General features: G+C 46.7%; 2 protein-coding genes across 2 annotated transcripts; one reads left to right on the forward strand and one right to left on the reverse strand.

Annotated features, from left to right (window-relative positions):
- The first annotated feature begins 8,710 nt into the window (after window positions 1-8,710).
- LOC119565179 (olfactory receptor 51G2-like) lies at window positions 8,711-9,646 on the forward strand. Its single transcript, XM_037889633.1, has one exon. The coding sequence runs from the start codon at window positions 8,711-8,713 to the stop codon at window positions 9,644-9,646; it is 936 nt and encodes a 311-aa protein (XP_037745561.1).
- Window positions 9,647-19,584: 9,938 nt separating this feature from the next.
- Window positions 19,585-20,520, reverse strand: LOC119565180 (olfactory receptor 51G2-like). Its single transcript, XM_037889634.2, has one exon. It carries the CDS (start codon window positions 20,518-20,520, stop codon window positions 19,585-19,587), a length of 936 nt encoding a protein of 311 aa, XP_037745562.1.
- Between the last annotated feature and the right edge of the window lie 7,093 nt (window positions 20,521-27,613).

Below are 27,613 nucleotides of genomic sequence, written 5' to 3' on the forward strand. Positions count from 1 at the left end.
CACGGAGTCATCGGAGAGGTGGTAGAGGCGGCAGGCAGTCTCTGTTCAGACGGGGAGGCAGGTGTCTTTATGAAGATGCCGGCACAGTCCCCTGGGGGCCACTTGGCCATCAGGGAACCTCAGCTGCTTGGTTTCATGCGCATCAGCTTTAACCCCGTCATGGCCAATGGCAAACTGCAGGAGGCCAAATCACAGGGGATTTGTGGTGATGCTACCCAACTGGACTGCAGTGCCAGCCCTGCTGCGGGCTCTGCTCCTGGACCCCAGGCTTGTCATCACGTTTATCCCTGAGTGCTGAGTACTCAGCACTGGTGAAGCCACACCTGGAGTATTGCCTCCAGTTTTGGTTCCCCTACTACAGAAGGGATGTGGACAAATTGAAGAGTGTCCAGAGGAGGGAAATGAAAATGATTAGGGGGCTGGGGCACATGACTTATGAGGAGAGGCGGAAGGAACTGGGGTTATTTAGTCTGCAGAAGAGAAGAGTGAGGGGGCATTTGATAGCAGCCTTCAACTACCTGAAGGGGGGTTCCAAAGAGGATGGACCTCGGCTGTTCTCAGTGGTGGCAGCTGACAGAACAAGAAGCAATGGTCTCAAGTTGCAGTTGGGGAGGTCTAGGTTGGATATTAGTAAACACTATTTCACTCGGAGGGAGGTGAAGCACTGGCATGGGTTACCTAGAGAAGTGGTGGAATCTCCATCCTTGGAGGTTTTTAAGGCCTGGCTTGACAAAGCCCTGGCGGGCATGATTTAGTTGCTGTTGGTCCAGCTTTGAGGAGGGGATTGTCTAGACAACCTCCTGAGTCTCTTCCAACCCTAATATTCTATGATTCTGTGATAATTCTCGTAGATTGGTGAGGCATGATTTCCCTTTACAAAAAACATAGAATCATAGAATCATAGAATATCAGGGTTGGAAGGGACCTCAGGAGGTCATCTAGTCCAACCCCCTGCTCAAAGCAGGACCAATCCCCAATTAAATCATCCCAGCCAGGGCTTTGTCAAGCCTGACCTTAAAAACTTCTAAGGAAGGAGATTCTACCACCTCCCTAGGTAACGCATTCCAGTATTTCACCACCCTCCTAGTGAAAAAGTTTTTCCTAATATCCAACCTAAACCTCCCCCACTGCAACTTGAGACCATTACTCCTTGTCCTGTCCTCTTCTACCTCTGAGAATAGTCTAGAACCATCCTCTCTGGAACCACCTCTCAGGGAGTTGAAAGCAGCTATCAAATTCCCCCTCATTCTTCTCTTCTGCAGACTAAACAATCCTAGTTCCCTCAGCCTCTCCTTATAACTCATGTGTTCCAGACCCCTAATCATTTTTGTTGCCCTTCGCTGGACTCTCTCCAGTTTATCCACATCCTTCTTGTAGTGTGGGGCCCAAAACTGGACACAGTACTCCAGATGAGGCCTCACCAATGTCGAATAGAGGGGAACGATCACGTCCCTCGATCTGCTAGCTATGCCCCTACTTATACATCCCAAAATGCCATTGGCCTTCTTGGCAACAAGGGCACACTGCTGACTCATATCCAGCTTCTCGTCCACTGTCACCCCTAGGTCCTTTTCCGCAGAACTGCTGCCTAGCCATTCGGTCCCTAGTCTGTAGCTGTGCATTGGGTTCTTCCGTCCTAAGTGCAGGACCCTGCACTTATCCTTATTGAGCCTCATCAGATTTCTTTTGGCCCAATCCTCCAATTTGTCTAGGTCCCTCTGTATCCTATCCCTGCCCTCCAGTATATCTACCACTCCTCCTAGTTTAGTATCATCCGCAAATTTGCTGAGGGTGCAATCCACACCATCCTCCAGATAATTTATGAAGATATTGAACAAAACCGGCCCCAGGACCAACTCCTGGGGCACTCCACTTGACACCGGCTGCCAACTAGACATGGAGCCATTGATCACTACCCGTTGAGCCCGACAATCTAGCCAACTTTCTACCCACCTTATAGTGCATTCATCCAGCCCATACTTCTTTAACTTGCTGACAAGAATACTGTGGGAGACCGTGTCAAAAGCTTTGCTAAAGTTAAGAAACAATACATCCACTGCTTTCCCTTCATCCACAGAACCAGTAATCTCATCATAGAAGGCGATTAGATTAGTCAGGCATAACCTTCCCTTGGTGAATCCATGCTGACTGTTCCTGATCACTTTCCTCTCATGTAAGTGTTTCAGAATTGATTCTTTGAGGACCTGCTCCATGATTTTTCCGGGGACTGAGGTGAGGCTGACTGGCCTGTAGTTCCCAGGATCCTCCTTCTTCCCTTTTTTAAAAATTGGCACTACATTAGCCTTTTTCCAGTCATCCGGGACTTCCCCCGTTCGCCACGAGTTTTCAAAGATAATGGCCAATGGCTCTGCAATCACATCCGCCAATTCCTTTAGCACTCTCGGATGCAACTCGTCCGGCCCCATGGACTTGTGCATGTCCAGCTTTTCTAAATAGTCCCTAACCACCTCTTTCTCCACAGAGGGCTGGCCATCTACTCCCCATGTTGCGATGCCCAGCGCAGCAGTCTGGGAGCTGACCTTGTTAGTGAAGACAGAGACAAAAAAAGCATTGAGTACTTTAGCTTTTTCCACATCCTCTGTCATGGGGTTGCCTCCCTCATTCAGTAAGGGGCCCACACTTTCCTTGGCTTTCTTCTTGTTGCCAATATACCTGAAGAAACCCTTCTTGTTACTCTTGACATCTCTTGCTAGCTGCAGCTCCAGGTGCGATTTGGCCCTCCTGATTTCATTCCTACATGCCCGAGCAATATTTTTATACTTTTCCCTGGTCATATGTCCAACCTTCCACTTCTTGTAAGCTTCTTTTTTATGTTTTAGATCTGCTAGGATTTCACCATTAAGCCAAGCTGGTTGCCTGCCATATTTACTATTCTTTCGACTCATCGGGATGGTTTGTCCCTGTAAACTCAATAGGGATTCCTTGAAATACAGCCAGCTCTCCTGGACTCCTTTCCCCTTCATGTTAGTCCCCCAGGTGATCCTACCCATCCGTTCCCTGAGGGAGTCGAAGTCTGCTTTCCTGAAGTCTAGGGTCCATATCCTGCTGCTTACCTTTCTTCCCTGCGTCAGGATCCTGAACTCAACCAACTCATGGTCACTGCCTCCCAGATTCCCGTCCACTTTTGCTTCCCCCACTAATTCTTCCGGTTTGTGAGCAGCAGGTCAAGAAAAGCTCCCCCCCAGTTGGCTCCTCTAGCACTTTGTCAAGGTTCCTCCCGCACTCTGAACTCTAGGGTACAGATGTGGGGACCTGCATGAAAAACCTCTTAAGCTTATCTTTACCAGCTTAAGTCAAAAACTTCCCCAAGGTACAAAATATTCCACCCTTTGTCCTTGGATTGGCCGCTACCACCACCAAACTAATACTGGTTACTGGGAAAGAGTTGTTTGGACATGTCTTTCCCCTCAAAATACTTCCCAAAACCTTGCACCCCACTTCCTGACAAGGTTTGGTAAAAAGCCTCACCAATTTGCCTAGGTGACTACAGACCCAGACACTTGGATCTTAAGAACAATGAACAATCCTCCCAACACTTGCACCCCCCCCTTTCCAGGGAAATGTTGGATAAAAAGCCTCACCAATTTTCATAGGTGACCACAGACCCAAACCCTTGGATCTGAGAACAATGAAAAAGCATTCAGTTTTCTTACCAGAAGACTTTTAATAAAAATAGAAGTAAATAGAGATAAAGAAATCCCCCCTGTAAAATCAGGATGGTAGATACCTTACAGGGTAATTAGATTCAAAACATAGAGAACCCCTCTAGGCAAAACCTTAAGTTACAAAAAAGATACACAGACAGAAATAGTTATTCTATTCAGCACAGTTCTTTTCTCAGCCATTTAAAGAAATCATAATCTAACACGTACCTAGCTAGATTACTTACTAAAAGTTCTAGAGGAGAGGAGCTTTCCCCTGGCCAGGAGGGATTTCAAAGGGGTTTACCGTTCCCTTTATATTTATGACACACTTGCACCAGGAAATTGTCCCCTACATTTTCCAATAACTTCTTGGATTGTCTATGCACCGCTGTAGTGCTCTCCCAGCAGATATCAGGAAGATTAAAGTCGCCCATGAGAACCAGGGCGTGCGATCTAGTAGCTTCTGCGAGTTGCCAGAAGAAAGCCTCGTCCACCTCATCCCCCTGGTCCGGTGGTCTATAGCAGACTCCCACCACTACATCACTCTTCTTGCTCACACTTCTAAACTTAATCCAGAGACACTCAGGTTTTTCTGCAGTTTCATACCAGAGCTCTGAGCAGTCATACTGCTCCCTTACATACAGTGCTACTCCCCCACCTTTTCTGCCTTGCCTGTCCTTCCTGAACAGTTTATAACCATCCATGACAGTACTCCAGTCATGTGAGTTATCCCACCAAGTCTCTGTTATTCCAATCACGTCATAATTCCTGTTTTACTCTTCCTCCCCAAATTATATTCATCTAAATGTCTGACAATTTTGTTCTTTACTACAGTTTCAACCAGTTTGCCCATGACTGAAATTAGTCTTACCAGCCTGTTATTGCTTAGATCACCCCTGCAGCCCTTTTTAAGAATTGCCATCAAAATTAGCTACCCTCCAGTCTTTTGGTACAGAAGCTAAGTGATAGGTTCCAAACCATAGTTAGTAGTTCTGTAATTTCACATCTGAGTGTGTGGTAGGGTGCCCATTGGTCCCGTTTTGGCTTGTACAGTCCCTTAGTTAAGTCCTGTCACAGCTGACCTGACATTTTTTTCCAAAAGAGGCTTTTGTCCCGTATGCTCTTGCTGACTTCGTAAGTGCTAACAGGAGAAACGTCTGCTCCTGTCAAAACATCTGCCAGTGGGAGCTACTGAGGTGGTGCCTGCCGCCAACCGCCCCGGCCTAGAAGCTGCTGCCAGAGGGGTGTGAATGCCAGTCACTTTGGGAGCCGGGCCACCCTAGGTAAGTGCCACCCCCCTGACCCCTGCTGCACCACGAGGCCCTGGCCCAGCCCAGAACCCACACCCGTCACCCAAACTTCCTCCCAGAGCCCGTCCCCCCACCCCATTCCACACCACAACCCCGTTCCCCAGCCCCGAGCCTGCACCACTACCGCACCCAAACTTCTTCAGAGCCCACACTCCTCACCCACTCCTGCACCCCAAGCCCCTGCCCCAGCCCAGATCCTGCACCAAACATCCTCCCAGAACCCGACCCCCGACACCCCCTCCCATACCCCAACCCCCTGCCCCAGGCCAGAGCCTGCACTCCGCACTCAAACGTCCTCCCAGAACTGACCCCTCGCACCCCTCCCACACCCCAAATCCCTGCCCCAGCCCAGAACCCACACCCGTCACCCAAACTTCCTCCCAGAACCCGATCCCCCACACCTCCTCCCATACCCCAACCCCCTGCCCAAGGCCAGAACCTGCACTACGCATTGAAACGTCCTCCCAGAACCTGACCCCTCGCACCCCTCCCACACCCCAACTCCCAGCCCCACGCCAGAGCTTGTACCCCAACCCCCTGTCCCAGCCCAGAATCTGCACCAAAACTTCCTCACACAACCTGACCCCGCACACCCCGTCCCATACCCCAACGCCCTGCCCCAGGCCAAAGCCTGACCCCGCACCCAAACATCCTCCCGGAGCCCAACCCCCACACCTCTTCCCACACCGCAACCCCCTGCCTCAGGCCTGAACCTGCACCCTGCACCCACACCCCCTCCCACAACCCAACCCCCTGCGCCAATCAAGGTACCTCACTATATTTTCATTTACTTCCTATTACTTATAATAGAGGAGGAGGAGGAGGAGGAAGAAAAACAGAATGAAAAAAGGGGGGCAGATAAGAGAGAATGTTCTTTTCTTGGCTGGGTCGCAAAAAGCGGGGGGGGGACCCAAAAATAAAGCGACGCATGGGGCCCCACTAACTCTAAATCCCCCACTAGTAACGACAAGCCCGGACTCCAGGAATAGAGCCTGTGGCAGGGCTGGAGCTGCCGTCCAGTTGGGCAGCATCACCGGGCGTCCCCTGTGAATTGGCCTCCGGCAGTTTGCCTTTGGTCACGACAGGGGTTAAAGCTGGTGCGTACAAAGCCAGGCAACTGACATTCCCTGATGGCCAAGTGGCCCCCGAGGGACTGTGCCAGCACGCTTCATAAAGACAATTGCCTCCCTATCTGAACAGAGACTGCCTGCTGCTGATGCAACCGCTCCGATGACTCCTTGTCCTTTAGGGTGAAGACCTCTGGTGTCAGCGGCTCCCTTCGAGCAGGAATTGGGTACGTTGGCAGGTGTCACTGTCTTTAAAACGTGAAGTGAAGGGGAAAGGCTGGAAGCTGTTTCCATTGGCAGATGTTCTGTGCAGTGGCAGAGGACACAGCTGGGCTGTCGGGGTGACTCAGTGAGGGGTTTGGAAGACAGGCAGCGTTAGGCAGCTTGGGAACCGTGCTCCACGGTGGGCTGTTCAAGCGACACACAAATCTGACATTCAAAGTGAGCTCAGACTATGCCCTGCATCAGGATTTCTCAAGGGGTCCTATTTCTAGAGGTGCCGTGTGCTCTGGGCCCGATCCTGCCTGGGGCTGAACGAGAGGAGATCACACCGATTATCAGTGACTAGTTCCCAAATCGCCTCAGGTTTATTTGCTCCTGGAATTTTATTCAGTAAATGCATTTTGAAAGGTTTTATTGTCTGGCTCAATTGTGAATGCAGGAATTCAGAACTGCAGATTCTCCGCGTACAGGCTGCAGACTGACAGAACAGAACCTGTGGAGACCCAGTCAGCTATTAACCCAGGAACAGGGGACCTACTAGACTTTCGTTTGCTGATAAGTGACTGAATGAGGGTTGAGACACTGCGATGTTTTCAGATTCTGAAGAAATCCAGATGACAGATGCCCCATTTTAAGTCCCACTGTATCCTGAGAAATCATAGAATATTAGGGTTGGAAGAGACCTCAGGAGGTCATCTAGTCCCATCCCCGCTCAAAGCAGGACCAATCCCCAACTAAATCATCCCAGCCAAGGCTTTGTCAAGCCTTAAAACCCTCAAAAGGATGGAGATTCCACCACCTCCCTAGGTAATCCATACCAGTGCTTCACCACCCTCCTCGTGAAACATTGTGTGTATGAAAGTACAGATGTGTAAATGTTATGCCAAAACTTCTCATTGTAATACAAATATTACAAATCAAACTTTCATGACATGCCTGTATATTGAAAGCCAGCAGTAGCGTTGTTGGAATCTCTACAGGAAAGAGTAGTGGAAACTTTACTGCTTAATGGCTTTTGCTTTAGAAAGTATTTCGGAAATATTCCACATACTGGTTGTAATGTGTTTCTGCTATGAACTCTTTGTTCAGTGAACAGTTGTCTGACACTGTCTCCTGGTAACTGACCAGAAGCTGTTTCTAACACTTACATTCAGGGTCAAGTACACAATCCCTCTGAAAATCTCTCTTTCAGCAGTATAGAGCTGAGGTGCAGGACAGAGGAGTGTTATAGAGGTTGTATGAAATTTACAAATATCACCTCTACATGAGCATGGCAGAAGTAACTTGGACACTCGACTGGATATGAGGGGCAACCTAGTGTTTGCACGGCGTCAGATGTGGGTGACGCCAACCCCTCCCCCATCCAGCTGAAGTAACTGTCCATGTTAGCTTATAACTTGCCAGATAACTACAATCCCTTGCATGGGGAGAGGATGCAGGTCCTATGAGGATGAAGAGAAGGCTGTAGGATGATCCTCATCTCTGGATTCAGACAACACTATTCAGGCAAAGCACTTCAGCTTCTCTTGGAGGGATTCTTGGGGCTCAGATTGTATCACCGGGAGCATTTGGTAAGGGAAAGTTCATTGTTAACAATTCTGATCAAATTTACACATTTAAATCGAGAGTGATACAGTTGAAGTCACTATTATTAAAGTAAGATCCTGGCCCTAAGAATTTATCCCATGTACCTTAAAAGACAGTGGCATAATTTGGACTCTCAGGAGGTGAAAATATATACAATATACATATATATATAATGAGGCAATGAAACAGCTTTATGAATAGCTTCTATGCAGGGCAGATAAATACAATGACCATTTTCACCATGGACTTGCCGTGTATTTACACACATGTCATGATACAATGGGCCATACTCAGAAGTTAAGAGCCAGAAAGGGTGTCTCTGCGAAGGTCACAACTGTAAAATAACAGCGTTCAAGTAGGCTGCGGAACTCAAAGCCACAAGATATCAATGGGTCCAAGAGCTTAGACCCTTTCAAAGAGTGACTGGGTGTGTATATGGGTAACCAGAAAATACAATTCCAGTATTGAGGATTGTTTTAAAAAGTTTTGGAAGGGCACACAACCTTCCTGATTTATGCCAAAAAATATGTCTTACTAGTGGGTGTCGAGGAAACCTTCTCCTGGGAGCAGGTCATCTCATAGCTGCCTATTATAGGCCTTCTTCCGCCTTCCACTGAAGCATCGAGAACTGGTCACTGGATACTGAGCTAGATGGACTGCAGGTCCAGTCTGGCAGTGCCTATCTTCTTATCCGTGGTGTAAATCCAAGACTATGTTTTTGCTGATCTTCCTTGAGATCCTGGGAGTCTCTAGGATTGCACAGAGACCAGAATGATGTCTCATTAAATATCACCTTGTCACTGTTGTTTTTCCTTTCAGAAAGGGAAGTCCAAAACTCCTGGGACCTGTCCTGTACATTATGTCAGCTGTCAATGACACCAAACTCAACTCTGCAATGTTCCTTCTCACCGGGATACCTGGGCAGGAAGACGTCCCTCTCTGGATCTCTATCCCCTTCTGCTTCATTTATGTTTTTTCAATATTGGGAAATTCAACCATTATGTTCATTATAAAAACAGATCCAAGTCTCCATGAGCCCATGTACATTTTCCTTTCCATGTTGGCCATCACGGACCTTGGCTTATCGATATCCACCACACCGACAATACTGGGTATGTACTTGTTTAACTCTAGGGAGGTCAGCCTCGATGCCTGTTTTGCCCAGCTGTTCTTCATCCACTCATTTGTATTAATTGAATCCTCAATACTCTTGTTGATGGCATTTGACCGCTTTGTCGCAATCTCTAACCCACTGAGATATACTTCCATCTTAACCCTGCCGAGAATATTCAAGATGGGATTGGTATGTGTGCTAAGAGGGGTGGCCGTATCATCCCCATTCCCCTTTCTCCTGAAACGGTTCCACTACTGTCGAGTCAATGTCCTCTCCCATTCCTACTGCCTGCACCAGGATGTCATGAAGCTGGCTTGTTCGGATATCACAGTCAACTACATCTATGGCTTGTTTCTTATGGTCTCCATCGTGGGGTTGGATTCACTGCTCATCTTCCTCTCTTATGTGATGATCCTCAAAACGGTGCTGAGTGTTGCATCCCACACGGAGTGCCTCAGGGCCCTGAACACCTGCGTCTCCCACCTCTGTGCCGTCCTGCTCTTCTACATACCAGATATCGGCTTGTCTTTGATACACAGATTGGGGAAGGGCTCTTCTCCCTTACTACAGATTGTCCTGGGATACATCTACCTGCTCGTCCCACCCCTGATGAACCCAATCGTGTACAGTGTGAATAGCAAACACCTTCGTGGGAGGATAATCAGAGTGTTTGTCAAGTGAAAGGTCAATGCTGGCTCCAGTGCTGCTGACCTGGGAGATGAAAAACGTGGGCCACCTATTCCTTGCTGGACCCTTACATCTGAGATGACATGAGCTACTGATCTCCACTCTGTGGAGAGAGTTTCAGACTGTGTTTAAGGTCTGGAGCAATGGGAGAGGGGCTGGTCAGCAGCATTTACAAAGGGCTTGTCTACACTATCAAGTTTTGTCAATGAAACTTATGTTGACACGAAAAAAGCAAAGTCGCCAAAGCGAGTCTACATTTGCTCCCTCTGTCAACAGATTGTGTCCACATTCGGGCACCATTGTCGACAGCGTGAGCGATGCATTGTGAGTATGTATCCCACAGTGCCTGGGGTGACACCATTCTGACGTTGCACCCTATAATGCTTTCTGGAAATATGCTCATGAATGTAAATATGACATAACTGGAATATGTTTGATTCTACGTATGCCATGTAAGACAGCCCTGTAAAGGTTCTGATCTACTGAATATATTCATCCTATTTGTATGCATGTGTCATTATTGTGTTTGAAGTTATGAATAGTGGCTGTGTACTTGTTTGATTTTAAGTAGCCTTAGTAAGGCATTTGGTCAGCTTCTTAAGAAAGGAATTTGCAAGTTAAGTGCCCAATCAAGAAACACTTAATTGATAATGGAACCTTGGAAGACTCCAATCAACATAAGAAGTCTACTTGTGATGTTCAAGGTAGCATGTGAAGAATGGCTGCCACCTGTAAAGTTCTGAGTCATGCATGGACATGTGACTTGCCCATGTGACTCTAAAACTGCAGCTTGTAGCTGGATTCTGCATAGGAGAGAGAAGGGATTTCCACCCACAAGAGAAAATCTATTTAAGCCTGGTGGAGACCCCTCCAATTTGTCTTCAGCTGGCTCAAGAGATAGCCTTTCCACTCCCAAAAGCATACCTGAAAGAAACTGCAACAAAGGACAGCAACCACAGGGGTGTGAGTGATTGCTGGACCCAGACTAGAAGGAGGCTAGTCTGTCAAAGAAACTTACTGGAATATCTCTGAGATTAAGATTTCATTCTTAATCATTTTCTTACTGTACTAGCTTTAGACTTGCGTGCTTTATTTTATTTTGCTTGGTAATTCACTTTGTTCTCTCTGTTATTACTTGGAACCACTTAAATCCTACTTTCTGTATTTAATAAAATCACTGTTAACTTGTTAATTAACCCAGATTATGTATTAATACCTGGTGGGGGGGGGGGGTATTTGAAATACAGATTTATAGTCCATGTTGATAACTTCAGGTACAAATATGAAACATGCACACAAATAGGATAATAATATTCAGCAAATCCTAACTTTTCCAGTGACACATCACAAGACCTATGTTATACCAGATGCATCATAATTATGTCATAATCATGTCATAATCATACCGCTATCATGAATATGGGGTGTAGTGTCACAACCTCCTTTACTGACACCTCGATGTGGGACTCAATTTGTCTCCTAAAAAGAGGGACTCGGGTGTGGGAATCTCCCTCACATCCTCTGCAGTGAACACCAATGCAAAGAATTCATTTAGCCTTTCCGTAATGGCCTCATCTTCCTTGAGTGCTCCTTTAGCACCTCAGTCATCCAGTGCCCCCGGTCATGGTTCCTTCCCCACTCTGAACTCTAGGGTACAGATGTGGGGACCTGCAGGAAAGCCTCCTCAGCTTACTTTTACCAGCTTAGGTTAAAACTTCCCCAAGGTACAAACTATTTTACACTTGGACTTCCATTGCCACCACCAAACTTTATCTGGGTTCCTGAAAAAACCTAGTTTGGAAACATCTTTCCCCCCAAAATCCTCCCACCCCTTGCACCCCACTTCCTGGGGAAGGTTTGGTAAAAATCCTCACCAATTTGCATAGGTGACCACAGACCCAAACCCTTGGATCTGAGAACAATGAAAAAGCATTCAGTTTCCTTACAAGAAGACTTTTCATAGAAGTAAAAAGAAAAGAATCACCTCTGTAAAATCAGGATGGTAAATACCTTACAGGGTAATTAGATTCAAAACATAGAGAATCCCTCTAGGCAAAAGCTTTAAATTACAAAAAAGACACACAGACAGGAGTATTCATTCTATTCAGCACAGCTATTTTCTCAGCCATTTCAAGAAATCATAATCTAACACATACCTAGCTAGATTACTTACTAAAAGTTCTAAGACTCCATTCCTGTTTTGTCCCCGGCCAAAGCATGATACAGACAGACCCAGACCCTTTGTTTTTCTCCCTCCTTCCAGCTTTTGAAAATATCTTGTCTCCTCATTGGTCATTTTGGTCAGGTGCCAGCGAGGTTACCTTTAGCTTCTTAACCCTTTACAGGTGAGAGGATTTTTCCTCTGGCCCGGAGGGATTTTAAAGGGGTTTACCCTTCCCTTTATATTTATGACAGCCCCACTCATTCTTTGGCAGGCTTCCTGCTTCTGAGGTATTTTAAAAAATTGTTCCTAATTTTTATGACTTTTCCTAGTTTCCCTTCACATCTTTTGAACTACTTGCGCAGTATTGCCGAGCCCAATTCAAAAACTGTGAGCCACACCCCAGAAAATCATCACATGGTTCAAAATAATGAGATTTAGAAATATACTTAGGAGAGCCCCGTTACGCCACAGACCTCCGGATATAACAGTGACTAGCTCGCAGAGCCACTTGGTACCTGAGACACAACTCAGTCTCTCCCCTTCTTCAGCCAAGAGACATGCAAACACTTGGTAAGCAAGGTTATGTACATTCTGAATAGAAAGAGGCATGACCCAAATCCAGCTACAACTCTCTGTTGGACCCAAACAACCCCCTCCCCCGATCCAGCTACCCCCAAACTGGGTGATAATGGAAATTTGGATGCAGAGTGTGAGGTCTATCACCAGCACTGGAGCGGCTCTCAATGATCATGGAGCAAGTGGGGGTCAGGAACAAGGTGAGGGGCAGCCCAGCAGGGCTCTGTTTGCCCAGACAACACTCTCTAGACCCTTCACTCTCTGAAACAACATCCTGATTCTCCCTCTTACTGCCGAGCTGCAGGAGGGGCCCAGAACTCCCTCATAGAATCATAGAATCATAGAATATCAGGGTTGGAAGGGACCTCAGGAGGTCATCTATTCCAACCCCCTGCTCAAAGCAGGACCGATCCCCAATCAAATCATCCCAGCCAGGGCTTTGTCAAGCCTGACCTTAAAAACTTCCAAGGAAGGAGATTCCACCAACTCCCTAGGTAACCCATTCCAGTGTTTCACCACCTTCCTAGTGAAAAAGTTTTTCCTAATATCCAATCTAAACCTCCCCCACTGCAACTTGAGACCATTACTCCTTGTCCTGTCATCTGCTATCACTGAGAATAGTCTAGAACCATCCTCTCTGGAACCACCTCTCAGGTAGTTGAAAGCAGCTATCAAATCCCCCCTCATTCTTCTCTTCTGCAGACTAAACAATCCCAGTTCCCTCAGCCTCTCCTCATAACTCATGTGTTCCAGACCCCTAATCATTTTTGTTGCCCTTCGCTGGACTCTCTCCAATTTATCCACATCCTTCTTGTAGTGTGGGGCCAAAACTGGACACAGTACTCCAGATGAGGCCTCACCAATGTCGAATAGAGGGGAACGATCACGTCCCTCGATCTGCTAGCTATGCCCCTACTTATACATCCCAAAATGCCATTGGCCTTCTTGGCAACAAGGGCACACTGCTGACTCATATCCAGCTTCTCGTCCACTGTCACCCCTAGGTCCTTTTCCGCAGAACTGCTGCCTAGCCATTCGGTCCCTAGTCTGTAGCTGTGCATTGGGTTCTTCCGTCCTAAGTGCAGGACCCTGCACTTATCCTTATTGAACCTCATCAGATTTCTTTTGGCCCAATCCTCCAATTTGTCTAGGTCCCTCTGTATCCTATCCCTGCCCTCCAGCGTATCTACCACTCCTCCCAGTTTAGTATCATCAGCAAATTTGCTGAGAGTGCAATCCACACCATCCTCCAGATAATTTATGAAGATATTGAACAAAACCGGTCCCAGGACCAACTCCTGGGGCACTCCACTTGACACCGGCTGCCATCTAGACATGGAGCCATTGATCACTACCCGTTGAGCCCGACAATCTAGCCAACTTTCTACCCACCTTATAGTGCATTCATCCAGCCCATACTTCTTTAACTTGCTGACAAGAATACTGTGGGAGACCGTGTCAAAAGCTTTGCTAAAGTCAAGAAACAATACATCCACTGCTTTCCCTTCATCCACAGAACCAGTAATCTCATCATAGAAGGTGATTAGATTAGTCAGGCATGACCTACCCTTGGTGAATCCATGCTGACTGTTCCTGATCAATTTCCTCTCGTGTAAGTGCTTCAGGATTGATTCCTTGAGGACCTGCTCCATGATTTTTCCGGGGACTGAGGTGAGGCTGACTGGCCTGTAGTTCCCAGGATCCTCCTTCTTCCCTTTTTTAAAGATTGGCACTACATTAGCCTTTTTCCAGTCATCCGGGACTTCCCCCGTTCACCACGAGTTTTCAAAGATAATGGCCAATGGCTCTGCAATCACAGCCGCCAACTCCTTTAGCACTCTCGGATGCAACTCGTCCGGACCCATGGACTTGTGCATGTCCAGCTTTTCTAAATAGTCCCTAACCACCTCTTTCTCTCCCAGCAAATATCAGGAAAATTAAAGTCGCCCATGAGAACCAGGGCGTGCGATCTAGTAGCTTCTGCGAGTTGCCGGAAGAAAGCCTCATCCACCTCATCCCCCTGGTCCGGTGGTCTATAGCAGACTACCACCACTACATCACTCTTCTTGCTCACACTTCTAAACTTAATCCAGAGACACTCAGGTTTTTCTGCAGTTTCATACCGGAGCTCTGAGCAGTCATACTGCTCCCTTACATACAGTGCTACTCCCCCACCTTTTCTGCCCTGCCTGTCCTTCCTGAACAGTTTATAACCATCCATGACAGTACTCCAGTCATGTGAGTTATCCCACCAAGTCTCTGTTATTCCAATCACGTCATAATTCCTTGACATCACCAGGACCTCCAGTTCTCCCTGCTTGTTTCCAAGGCTTTGTGCATTCGTATATAAGCACTTGAGATAACCTGCTGATCGCCCCTCATTCTCAGTATGAGGCAGGAGACCTCCCCTCACAGACGTTCCTGCCTGTGCTTCCTCCTGGTATCCTGTTTTCCCACTTACCTCAGGGCTTTGGTCTCCTTTCCCCGGTGAACCTAGTTTAAAGCCCTCCTCACTAGGTTAGCCAGCCTGCTCGCAAAGATGCTCTTCCCTCTCTTCGTAAGATGGAGCCCGTCTCTGCCCAGCACTCCTCCTTCATGGAACACCATCCCATGGTCAAAGAATCCAAAGCCTTCTCTCCGACACCACCTGCGTAGCCATTCGTTGACTTCCACGATTTGACGGTCCCTGCCCTGGCCTTTTCCTTCCACGGGGAGGATGGACGAGAACACCACTTGCGCCTCAAACTCCTTTATCCTTCTTCCCAGAGCCACGTAGTCCGCAGTGATCTGCTCAAGGTCATTCTGGGCGGTATCATTGGTGCCCACGTGGAGAAGCAGGAAGGGGTAGCGATCCGAGGGCTTGATGAGTCTCAGCAGTCTCTCTGTCACATCACGAATCTTAGCCCCTGGCAAGCAGCAGACTTCTCGGTTTTCCCGGTCAGGGCGGCAGATAGATGACTCAGTCCCCCGGAGGAGAAGTCCCCGACCACCACCACCTGCCTCCTTCTCTTGGGAGTGGTGGTCGTGGAACCCGCCATCTCAGGACATCGCATCTCATGCCTTCCAACCAGCGGAGTCTCCTTCTGCTCCCTTCCCTCAGATGTATCATCTGGTCCACTCTCTGCATTAGTACCTGTGGAGAGAACATGAAAGCGGTTAGTTACCTGTGTCCGCTTTGCTGAAACCCGGACATTCCCCCTTCTTCTTCTGGAGGTCACTTGTTGCCAAGCTTCTTCACTGGCCTCTTGGCTCCGCTGTGCAACCAGCTCTAAATCTTTAGAGCTTTGTCCCCGTAGAAGCATATCCTGACTTTTGTCCAGAAAATCCTCCGTTTCTCGTATGCAACGCAGGGTCGTTATCTGTTGCTCCAGACCTTCAATCTTCTCTTCCAATATGGAGACCAGCTTGCACTTTGTACAGACAAAGTCGCTTTTGTCCTGTGGAAGAAAGACAAACATGGCACATCCAGTGCAGGTCACAACAGCTGAACCCCCCTCTTCCATATCACCTTCCTACTATGAGCTTCCTCAGAGGAGTTGGCAAGTTGTAAGCCTCACTGGGCTCACTCCAGGCGAACTCCCAGGCAAACTCCTGCTGTGTGCTGCTCTGCTGTCCCCTGCCGCTCAGCTGGTTCGCGAAGCTCTGGCTATTTTTAAACAGCCAGGCTTCCCTGAAACAAACAAACAGACAGCCCCAATGCCCGCCCCCTGCAGGCTACCAGCCAAACAGGCACTCGCTCAGGCTCTCACACTGCCCTCCCAGCAAACACACACTCGGATACTTACTCAGCAAACACGCAAACATGCACTCGGATACTCACCAATCCCAGGCAAACTCCTGCTGTGTGCTGCTCTGCTGTTCCCTGCTGCTCTGCTGTCCCCCGCTGCTCAGCTGGTTCGCGAAGCTCTGGCTATTTTTAAACAGCCAGGCTTCCCTGAAACAAAGCTTCCTCATCAAAAGGTGCTGTCTAATGACAGGCTTGTCTTATGCTGAACCAGCCGAATTCTTCCAGTCTCCTCCGAAAGAAAGGCCCTTCATTGCCCTGACCATCCTAGGAGCCCTTCTTTGCACCTGTTCCAGTCTGAATTCTTCTTTCTGTAATACGCGTGACCAGAATTTTACATAGTTTGCCAGAGGAAGTCTGACCAGTGTCAGTTATGAGGATCTTACTACTTCCCTATCTCGCCTCACACATTCTAGGATCTCATTTGCTTTGTTCACTCCTGCAGCACACTGGTGGCTCACAGTCATCCTGGGACTGACTAATACATCCTCCTCGGTCACTTCCAACCTACCCTTGGCTGCATAAACTGGCACGTAGTGAGTCGAACTCGGGAAGATTCAGAACTGACTTGATAATAGTGTGCAAGCCCTTTTACAGGAATGAAATACCAGGTACTAATGGGCTCTTTAACCTTGCCGGGAAAGGTATAACAAGGACCAATGGCTGGAAACTGAAGCCAGAGAAATTAAATTTGGAAATGAGAGACACATATTTTTGACTGTGTTGGTCATTAACCAGGGGAACAAACTCTCAAAGGACGTTGTGGATTCTCCTGATATCTCCAAACCAATATTACATGCCTTCCTAAAAGATACGCTTTAGAGGAACAGAAGTGATACTTTAGTCAGATACAAGTCATTGGGCTCAATATGGGGGTAAACTGGGAGAAAGTCTCCAGGAGGTCAGACTCGATAATCTAATGGTCCCTTCTTTCCTTAACTTCTATAAATCTATCATTTATTGTCTTGAGTGAATTTCTATTTTGGATGCAACTGAAGAAAGTTGCTATTCTGAATGCTTACAATCACTCAACAAGAATATATGCTGGCCTAGAAGACTCAAGACTGTCACAGTGAAACCAGGATTTATGGTCTCTTTACCCTGTAAACAAGATGCTTTCCTGTCATGAGAGGAATCTAACAATTTAATCATAACAGGTGTGGAGAAAGTACACAGAGAAGTGTTATTTACTCCTTCTCATAACACAAGAACTAGGGTCACCAAATGAAACTAATAGGCAGCAGGTTTAAAACAACAAAAGGAAGTATTTCTTCACACAATACACAGCCACCCTATGGAACTCCTTGCCAGAGGATTTAGTGAAGGTGAGGATTTTAACAGGGATGAAAAAAGAACTAGATAAATTAGTGGAGGAGAGGTCCTTCAGTGCCTATTAGCCAGGATGGGCAGGGATGGTATTTCTCGCTTACGCTTCCCAGAAGTTGGCAGTGGACGACAGGAGAAGGATCACTTGATGATTCCCTGTTCTGTTCATTCCCTCTGGGGCACCTGGCATTGGCCACTATTGGAAGACAGGATACTGGGTTAGATGGAACATTTGTCTGACCCACTATGGCTCTTCTTGCATTCTGATGTTTTTAATTGTCCCACTGTTTGAGCTGGGAACAACATCCCATCGATGATAAAAGCTTATCACCCAGCAGCACTGAATGGACACTTGAGACTCTTACTTGTGACCAGAGCTATACAGTCCCCCCAGCCTCCTTGAAATGAGTAGCTTTCGTAGCAAACAGAACTGGCCCAACTTACATTCTTTTGGGAAGACAAGAAGCTCTTGGGACCCAACCTAGTTTCCCTGTGGCTCTTAGAGCATCGTCCCATCTGTCTTTCCTTTTCAGGTGGAAGTAGCCTTTGCTGAAACATGTGTGAGCCTGGGGTCAGCCACCATAGTGCTCAGCCGCGTCTGTGTTACAGGCCTAGGTGTGAAGCTGACCTTTGCCCTCAGACTGCTTTCTCTCTACCAGACAATCAAAGAGGAGGCCCCTGAGGCCATTGATCCATAGTTTGGCAGTGAGACCCATTTAGCCTCAATGGCTTACAATCACTGGTTCTGTGACTGTGCTGAAGCTCCCTGCGACACTCCAACATTACCCTCAGAAATCCACTACTTAACCTTCACTGTCACCCCCACATCTGCCACACACACTAAGGGGCTGGAGTCATGGGGCTTCCCAGAAGCCAGCTGTCACAGGAGGCTGTGGTAAGAGTCCTTTTATAGACAAATGTCAGAGGTGTTGCTCTGTGGAACCCTGACACAGACCTCATCTTAGGGTCTCAGAGTATCGAACTGCATTGAAAGTATTTATTCTCCCACCACCGCTGTGAGGCAGGGCAAGGCTATTATCCACCTGTGCAGAGATATCCAATGGCTTGGCCACAGTCACGCATGGCCTGGGAATCAAACCCAGCTGTCTGGAGTTGCAGAGCTGTGCCCGGACAACAGGACCAGCCTTCCAGACACCTGAGTGGTGACAGGCCTGGTTGCATTCTCTGCTGCGCCAGCAGACCTCCCCCCTGCGCTGTATAGAGTGGGCATGGCCATGGGCCTGTTTCAGGGGGTTGATTCACTGGCCTGTTTTCTCCCTGCCTCAGCAGAGTTTAGAGCAGCCTGGGGGCTGGGATGACATCTGCCCATTGGTAACGACTTCCAAGAGAACAGCCCACTTTGGCCAAGTCCCTGAGGATGGAACCACCCCAGAGTGCCCCCTTGGGGTCTGAGGTGGCCCTGCAGGAACCCTGCCCATCCCTCTACGGTCCTTGCAATCACTTACTCTCAGCCTCGGATACTTAAAACAAGAGCCCCCTTTGTGGGGTTGCATTTATTTAGTCTTCTCCAAAACACAAGGTCTCTTACCCTCCAGCCCCAGCCTTCTCCTGCACTCAGGATCACCCCCACGGTCCTGATTACTGCAGTCAGCATTGGTTCAGACCCTACTCCCCTTTTTCCCCTGAAGCCCTATCCTCTGACCTATATCTTCTCACAAACCCAGCCTCTTGGTCCTCCACTTTCCCCAAGGCTCTGCCTCTGAGCCAGGCCAGAGTCGGGCCATTGTAAGAGCTGCCCTGGGAGCAAAGGTTGCTGTGGGGAGCCCAAGACTCTCCACATTCCCTGACTTGTACATCCTGGGGGATAAAATGTAGAGGGTGTAGGGCACCTCACAGTGGCTCTGGTTCCCTGTGCAACTCTTAGCATGGCCTGATGCTGGCTAAGGGGGCAGAGTCTCGGGTAAAGGGGAATAGGAGAGGTGTGGTCTTCGGAGAAGAGATGGGGCAGAGGAAAGGGCTTCATGGGCAGAGGATCCAAGATGGAATTCGTGGCCATGCCCATTGCTCGTGTTTTTCCTCCCCCATGTCACCAGCACTGGAACCAGGTGATGAACTGACCCTTCACTTGACAAATGCCCTGATTACCCTCTCACGAAGGTGTTTGCTTTTCACACTGTACACAATTGGGTTCACCAGGGGCGGGACCAGCAGGTAGATGTAGCCCAGGATAATCTGAAGCAAGTGAGTAGAGCTATTTCCAAATCTGTGTATCAAAGACAGGCCAATGTCTGATATGTAGAAGAGCACGACAGCGCAGAGATGGGAGACACAGGTGTTCAGGGCCCTGAGGCACTCTCTGTGGGATGCGATACTCAGCACTGTTTTGAGGATCATCACATAAGAGAGGAAGATGAGAAACGAGTCCAACCCAACCGTGACGACTTTGACAAACAAGCCATAGATGCTGTTCACTGAGAAGTCTGAACAAGCCGCCTTCATGATGTCCTGGTGCAGGCAGTAGGAATGGGTGAGGACATTGTCTCTACAGTATCGGAACTGTTTCAGGAGAATGGGGAATGGGAGTATTAGGGCCACCGATCTTACCACAACCACCAGGCCCATCATGGCTATTCTCAATGGAGTTAAGATGGAGGTATATCTCAGTGGGTTACAAATTGCTATGAAGCGGTCAAAGGCCATCAACAAGAGGACAAAGGACTCAATTTTTGAAAGCGAGTGGATGAAGAACATCTGGGCAAAACAGGCCTCGAGGCTGATTCTCCTAGAGTTAAACAAGTATATGCCCAGTATCGTCGGTATGGTGACAATGGATAAGCCAAGGTCCGTGACGGCCAACATGGAAAGGAAAATGTACATGGGCTCATGGAGGCTAGGATCTGTTTTTATAATGAACAGAATGACTGAATTTCCTACGATTGAAAGAACATACATGAAGCAGAAGGGGATAGAGATCCAGAGGTGGATGTCTTCCAGCCCAGGTATCCCGGTGAGAAGGAATATTACAGAGTTGAATTTAGTGTCATTGACAGCCGACATAATGTATTGGGCAGTTCTGGGGACTTTTGAACTTTTCTTCCTGAAAAGAAATAGAAGAGGAGACTAGGTGATAGTTAGCGAGAAATCTTTCTGCTCTCAGTGCAAGTCGAGAGATTCTCAGGACCTCAAGGGAAAATCAGCAAAAACATTGTCTTGGATTTATGCCCCCAATAGGAAGGTAGGCACTGCCAGACTGGATCAGACCTACAGTCTGTCTAGCCAAGTCTCCAGTTGGCATTATGAGATGCTGCAAAGGAAGATGGAAAAAGCCCTGCAATAGGGAACTAAGAGATACTCTGATCCCAGGGAAAGTTTCTTCCTGACATCCACTAGTTAGACATATTTTGTCATGTAAATCAGGAAGGTTTAGAGTACTTACATCTGTAGTATGCAAGGTCTTGGAGAAAATTTTGAAGGAGAAGATAGTTAAGGACATTGAACTCAATGGTAAATGGGACAAAATACAACATGGTTTTACAAAAGGTAGATCATGCCAAACCAACCTGATCTCCTTCTTTGAGAATGTAACACATTTTTTGGACAAAGGAAACTCAGTGGATCTAATTTACCTAGATTTCAGTAAGGCGTTTGATACCGTGCCACATAGGGAATTATTAGTTAAATTGGATAAGATGGGGATCAATAGGAAAATTGAAAGGTGGATAAGGAATTGGTTAAAGGGGAGACTACAACGGGTCCTACTGAAAGGTGAACTGTCAGGCTGGAGGGAGGTTACCAGTGGAGTTCCTCAGGGATCGGTTTGGGGACCAATCTTATTTAATCTTTTTATTACTGACCTCAGCACAAAAAGTGGGAGTGTGCTAATAAAGTTTGCGGATGATACAAAGCTAGGAGGTATTGCCAATTTAGAGAAGAACAGGGATATCCTACAGGAGGATCTCGATGACCTTGTAAACTGGCGTAATAGTAATAGGATGAAATTGAATAGTGAGAAGTGTAAGGTCATGCATTTGGGGATTAATGACAAGAATTTTCATTATAAGCTGGAGACGCATCAATTAGAAGTAATGGAGGAGGAAAAGGACCTTGGAGTTTTGGTTGATCAGAGGAGGACTATGAGCCGCCAATGTCATATGGCTGTGAAAAAAGCTCATGCGGTCTTGGGATGCATCAGGAGAGGTATTTCCAATAGGGATAAGGAGGTTTTAGTACCGTTATACAAGGCACTGGTGAGACCTCACCTGGAATACTGTGTGCAGTTCTGGTCTCCCATGTTTAAGAAGGATGAATTCAAACTGAACAGGTACAGAGAAGGGCTACTAGGATGATCCGAGGAATGGAAAACTTGTCTTTTGAAAGGAGATGCAAGGAGCTTGGCTTGTTTCGCCGAACTAAAAGAAGGTTGAGGGGAGATATGATTGCTCTCTATAAATAAATGAGAGGGATAAATACCGGAGAGGGAGATGATTTATTTAAGCTCAGTACCAATGTGGACACAAGAACAAATGGATATAAACTGGCCACCAGGAAGTTTAAACTTAATTAGAAGACGGTTTCTAACCATCAGAGGAGTAAAGTTTTGGAAGAGCCTTCCAAGGGAAGCAGTGGGGGCAAAAGATCTGTCTGGCTTTATGATTAAACTCGATAAGTTTATGGAGCAGATGGTATGATGGGATAACATGGTTTTGGTAATTAAATATTCATGGTAAATAGGCCCAATGGCCTGTGATGGGATATTAGATGGGGTGGGATCCGAGATACCCAGGAAAGAATTTTCTGTAGAATCTGGCTGGTGAATCTTGCCCTTATGCTCAGGGTTTAGCTGATTGCCATGTTTGGGGTCGGGAAGGAATTTTCCTCCAGGGCAGATTGGAAGAGGCCCTGGAGGTTTTTTGCCTTCCTCTGTAGCATGGGGCACGGGTCACTTGTTGGAGGATTCTCTGCTCCTTGAAGTCTTTAAACCACGATTTGATGACTTCAATAGTTTAGATATAGGTGAGAGGTTTTTTCTGTGGCCTGTGTTCTGCAGGAGGTCAGACTAGATCATCATAATGGTCCCTTCTGACCTAAATATCTATGAATCTAAGACATTTTTTTTCAAAAATTCTCAGTACTGTAATAAATGTTAAATTTTCAGAATGGAGAGGGGTAACTAGTGGTGTTCCCCAAGGGTCAGTCCTACGACCAATCCTATTCAACTTCTTCACAAATGATCTGGAGAAAGGGGTAAACAGTGAGGTGGCAAAGTTTGCAGATGATACGAAACTGCTCCAGATAGTTAAGACCAAACCAGACTGTGAAGAACTTCAAAAAGATCTCACAAAACTAAGTGATTGGGCAACAAAACGACAAATGAAATTTAAGGTGGATAAATGCAAAGTAATGCACATTGGAAAAAATATCCCCAAGTCCACGCAGTCTGCAGCGGCAGTCAAAAAAAAAAGCAAACGGGATGTGAGGAATCATTAAAAAAGGGATAGAGAATAAGATGGAGAATATCTTATTGCCCTTATATAAATCCGGGGTGCACCCACATCTTGAATACTGCACACAGATATGGTCCCCTCATCTCAAAAAAGATATACTGGCATTAGAAAAGGTTCAGAAAAGGGAACTAAAATGATTAGGGGTTTGGAACGGGTCCCATATGAGAAGAGATTAAAGAGGCTTGGACATTTCAGATTGGAAAAGAGGAGACTGTGGAGAAAGTGAAAAAGGAAACGTTATTTACTTGCTCCCATAATATAAGAACAAGGAGCCACCAAATGAAATTAATGGGCAGCAGGTTTAAAACAAGAAAAGGAAGTTCTTCATCACTCAGTCAACCTGTGGAACTCCTTGTCTGAGGAGCTTGTGAAGGCTGGGACTATAACAGGGTTAACATGGATCCATTCATGGAGGTTAAGTCCATTAATGGCTATTAGCCAGGATGGGTAAGGAATGGTGTGCCTAGCCTCTGTTTGTCAGAAGGTGGAGATGGATGGCAGGAGAGAGATCACTTGATCGTTACCTGTTCGGTTCACTCCCTCTGGGGCACCTGGCATTGGCCACTGTTGGTAGACAGGATACTGGGCTGGATGGACCTTTGGTCTGACCCAGGAAGGCCATTCCTATGTTCTTACGTGATTGGATTTCCTGATTACCCATTTAAACATCCCATCCCTCTTTAAAGCCTGAGACGTTCTTGGCCACATTGATATCTTGTGGCTGCGAGTTCCATAGCCTACTTGAGCACTATGTGATTTTACAATTCTGACCTTCATACAGACACTCTTTCTGGCCATCCACTTCTGAGTTGGCCCATTGTATCATGATGCCCATAAACACATGGCAAATGCATGGGGAAGACGGTCATTTTATTTATCTGCCCTGCATTGAAGCTATTTATAAACGTGTTTCATTTCCTCACAGATATACATTTTATTTTCTCCACTCCTGAGACTTCAAATTATTCCACTCTCTCTTTCCAGCACATGGGATAAATTCTTAGTGCCAGGTTCTTAATTCAGTAATCATGACTTCTACTGGGTTGCTCCAGATTTCATGTGTAAATTCAGTCAGAACCGGGCTCTGTTAACTTTCCCTTACCATATGCTCCCGGAGATACACTCTGATCCCCAAGAATCCCCCCAAGGGAAGCTGAAGTGCTTTGCCTGGCCAATGTTAACTGAAGCCTGAGCATTCAATCTTCCTCACAGGACCTGCATCCTCTCCCCATGCTCGGGTCTATAGATACTTGGCAAGTTACAAGCTAACACAGACAGTTACTTCAGCTGGGTGGGAGAGGAATTGCCATCACAAATGGGTGAATATGCAAACACTATGTTTGCACTAATACCCATTTACACATCTGTAGTTTAGCACACACCTGTCAACCCATTCCTCCCCTCTGATCTTCTTTCAGGGATGATTTCTCCGCTTACAGTGGGACTTAAAATGCAGGGTTTGTCATCTGGATTTCTTCAGAATCTGAAAAGATCGCAGGGTTTCATGTAAGTCTAGTAGCTCCTCTGTCCCTGGGTTAATAGCTGACTGGTTCTCCTCAGGTTCTCTTCTGTCAGTCTGTAGCCCGTATCCAGAGTGGTAACAAGCCTTGGAGTCAGGATAGAAAATATTTATTCCCTGAGCTCTGACTCACTCGTACATCGTAACCCCAGCACCGGTTATACATCCACAATGAGGGTTTGTAGGAAGTGGATTTCAAAGTCAAATGCATGAGTATTCATGGAAATGGAACTTTATTTACCAATGAAAGTAATCTATTGCTCTCTCTCTCACTTGCACTTTGACTGTCTCTGTCCTGTATTCATAAACTTTGTGGCATCTGGGAACAGCATTGTGACAGACATGGAGCTGAGCTGCCATAATGAATGTGTATGTTAAACCCAGTGCTTGGGATGGTTTCAGAGTAGCAGCCGTGTTAGTCTGTATTCGCAAAAAGGAAAGGAGTACTTGTGGCACCTTAGAGACTAACCAATTTATTTGAGCATAAGCTTTCGTGAGCTACAGCTCACTTCATCGGATGCATAAAAGTGGAAAATGCAGTGAGGATGTTTTTATACACACAGATCATGACAAAATGGGTGTTTATCACTTCAAAAGGTTTTCTCTCCCTCCACCCCACTCTCCTGCTGGTAATAGCTTATCTAAAGTGATCACTCTCCTTACAATGCGTATGATAATCAAGGTGGGCCATTTCCAGCACAAATCCAGGGTTTTACAAGAACGTCTGAGGAAGGCGGGGGGGGGGGGGGGGTAGGAAAAGACAAGGGGAAATAGGTTACCTTGCATAATGACTTAGCCACTCCCAGTCTCTATTCAAGCCTAAGTTAATTGTATCCAATTTGCAAATGAATTCCAATTCAGCAGTCTCTCGCTGGAGCCTGGATTTGAAGTTTTTCTGTTGTAATATCGCAACTTTCATGTCTGTAATCGCGTGAGCAGAGAGATTGAAGTGTTCTCCGACTGGTTTATGAATGTTATAATTCTTGACATCTGATTTGTGTCCATTTATTCTTTTATGTAGAGACTGTCCAGTTTGACCAATGTACATGCAGAGGCGCATTGCTGGCACATGATGGCATATATCACATTGGTAGATGTGCAGGTGAACGAGCCTCTGATTTTGTGGCTGATGTTATTAGGCCCTGTGAAGGTGTCCCCTGAATAGATATGTGGGATAGATTTTCTTTGTTAGGCCTGTCCTGTAGTAGGTGACTTCTGGGTAATCTTCTGGCTCTGTCAATCTGTTTCTTCACTTCAGCAGGTGGGTATTGTAATTGTAAGAATGCTTGATAGAGATCTTGTAGGTGTTTGTCTCTGTCTTAGGGGTTGGAGCAAATGCGGTTGTATTGTAGAGCTTGGCTGTAGACAATGGACCGTGTGGTGTGGTCTGGGTGAAAGCTGGAGGCATGTAGGTAGGAATAGCGGTCAGTAGGTTTCCGGTATAGGGTGGTGTTTATGTGACCATCGCTTATTAGCACTGTAGTGTCCAGGAAGTGGATCTGTTGTGCGGACTGGACCAGGCTGAGGTTGATGGTGGGATGGAAATTGTTGAAATCATGGTGGAATTCCTCAAGGGCTTCTTTTCCATGGGTCCAGAGGATGAAGATGTCATCAATATAGTGCAAGTAGAGTAGGGGTATTAGGGGACGAGTGTTGAGGAAGCATTGTTCTAAGTCAGCCATAAAAATGTTGGCATACTGTGGGGGTACCCGCATGGCCTAACAAAGAAAATAACAGAACGCCACTAGCCGTCACCTTCAGCCCCCAACTAAAACCTCTCCAAGGCATTATCAAGGATCTACAACTTATCCTGAAGGAAGACCCATCACTCTCACAAATCTTGGGAGACAGGCCAGTCCTTGCCTACAGACAGCCCCCAACCTGAAGCAAATACTCACCAGCAACTATATACCACACAACAGAACCACTAACCCAGGAACCTATCCTTGCAACAAAGCCCGTTGCCAACTGTGCCCACATATCTATTCAGGGGATACTGTTAGGATATAGATATTCAGGCCTGTCTGCAAAGGCCTGTACTTTAAGAATTTAGGTGTATTCTTATCACTTGGCTAGTTATAGAGGTATAAAAGAAAGAATCAAAATCACTGTCTGCCAGTGTAAGGGCCTTTTCTTACTGTGACAGTCTGAGGCCCTGTTCTTAGGCTAAGGCCTTTGGCTAAGCAGCAGAGGCAGCCATAAGCTGGGAAGCGACCGGTCACATCCTCACATTCCAAACTAGTCACATTGAAATAAGGTGCTATTGGGCTGTTAGGAATACAATCCTGTCCTGATAATGCCTATCACCTCCAGAGAAAGGGAAGTGCCTAGAAAATGTAAAAGGAAACTTAGTTTGATAGCATCCTGTCTGTCAAGAACTCACTTATCGATAGCTGGGATGTGAAATCCTCACTGTTTTGTCATTATAGTTACCACTTTGCTATTGTTTGTCTGTATAATCTCTGTCTGGTTCTGTGATTGTTTCTGTCTGCTGTATAATTAATTTTGCTGGGTGTAAACTAATTAAGGTGGTGGGATATAATTGGTTACGTGGTCATGTTACAATACGTTAGGATTCGTTAGTTAAATTTCAGGAAAGTGATTGGTTAAGGTATAGCTAAGAGGAACTCAAGTTTTACTATATAGTCTGCAGTCAATCAGAAAGTGTGGGGGGGTGGGAAGGGGAAATGGGAACAGGGAATGGGGGTAAGGAAATTGGAATCATGTTTTGCTAAAGAGGGGAAATGGGAACAGGGAATGGGAGTAAGGGAATTGGAATCATGTTTGGCTAAGGGCAGGAATGGGAACAGGGACACAGGTGTACGACTCTGTGGTATCAGAGCTGGGAAGGGGGACACTAAGGAAGGAAAAGGGAATCATGCTTGCTGGAAGTTCACCCCAATAAACATCGAATTGTTTGCACCTTTGGACTTCGGGTATTGTTGCTCTCTGTTCATGCGAGAAGGACCAGGGAAGTAAGTGGGTGAAGGAATAAGCCCCCTGACAGACACCATCACAGGGCCTAATAACATCAGCCACACAATCAAAGGCTTGTTCACCTGCACATCTACCAATGTGATATATGCCATCATGTGCCAGCAATGCCCCTCTGCCATGTACATTGGTC

The sequence above is a fragment of the Chelonia mydas genome, chromosome 1 (assembly GCF_015237465.2).
Source record: "Chelonia mydas isolate rCheMyd1 chromosome 1, rCheMyd1.pri.v2, whole genome shotgun sequence".
Classification (NCBI taxonomy): Eukaryota; Metazoa; Chordata; order Testudines; family Cheloniidae; genus Chelonia; species Chelonia mydas.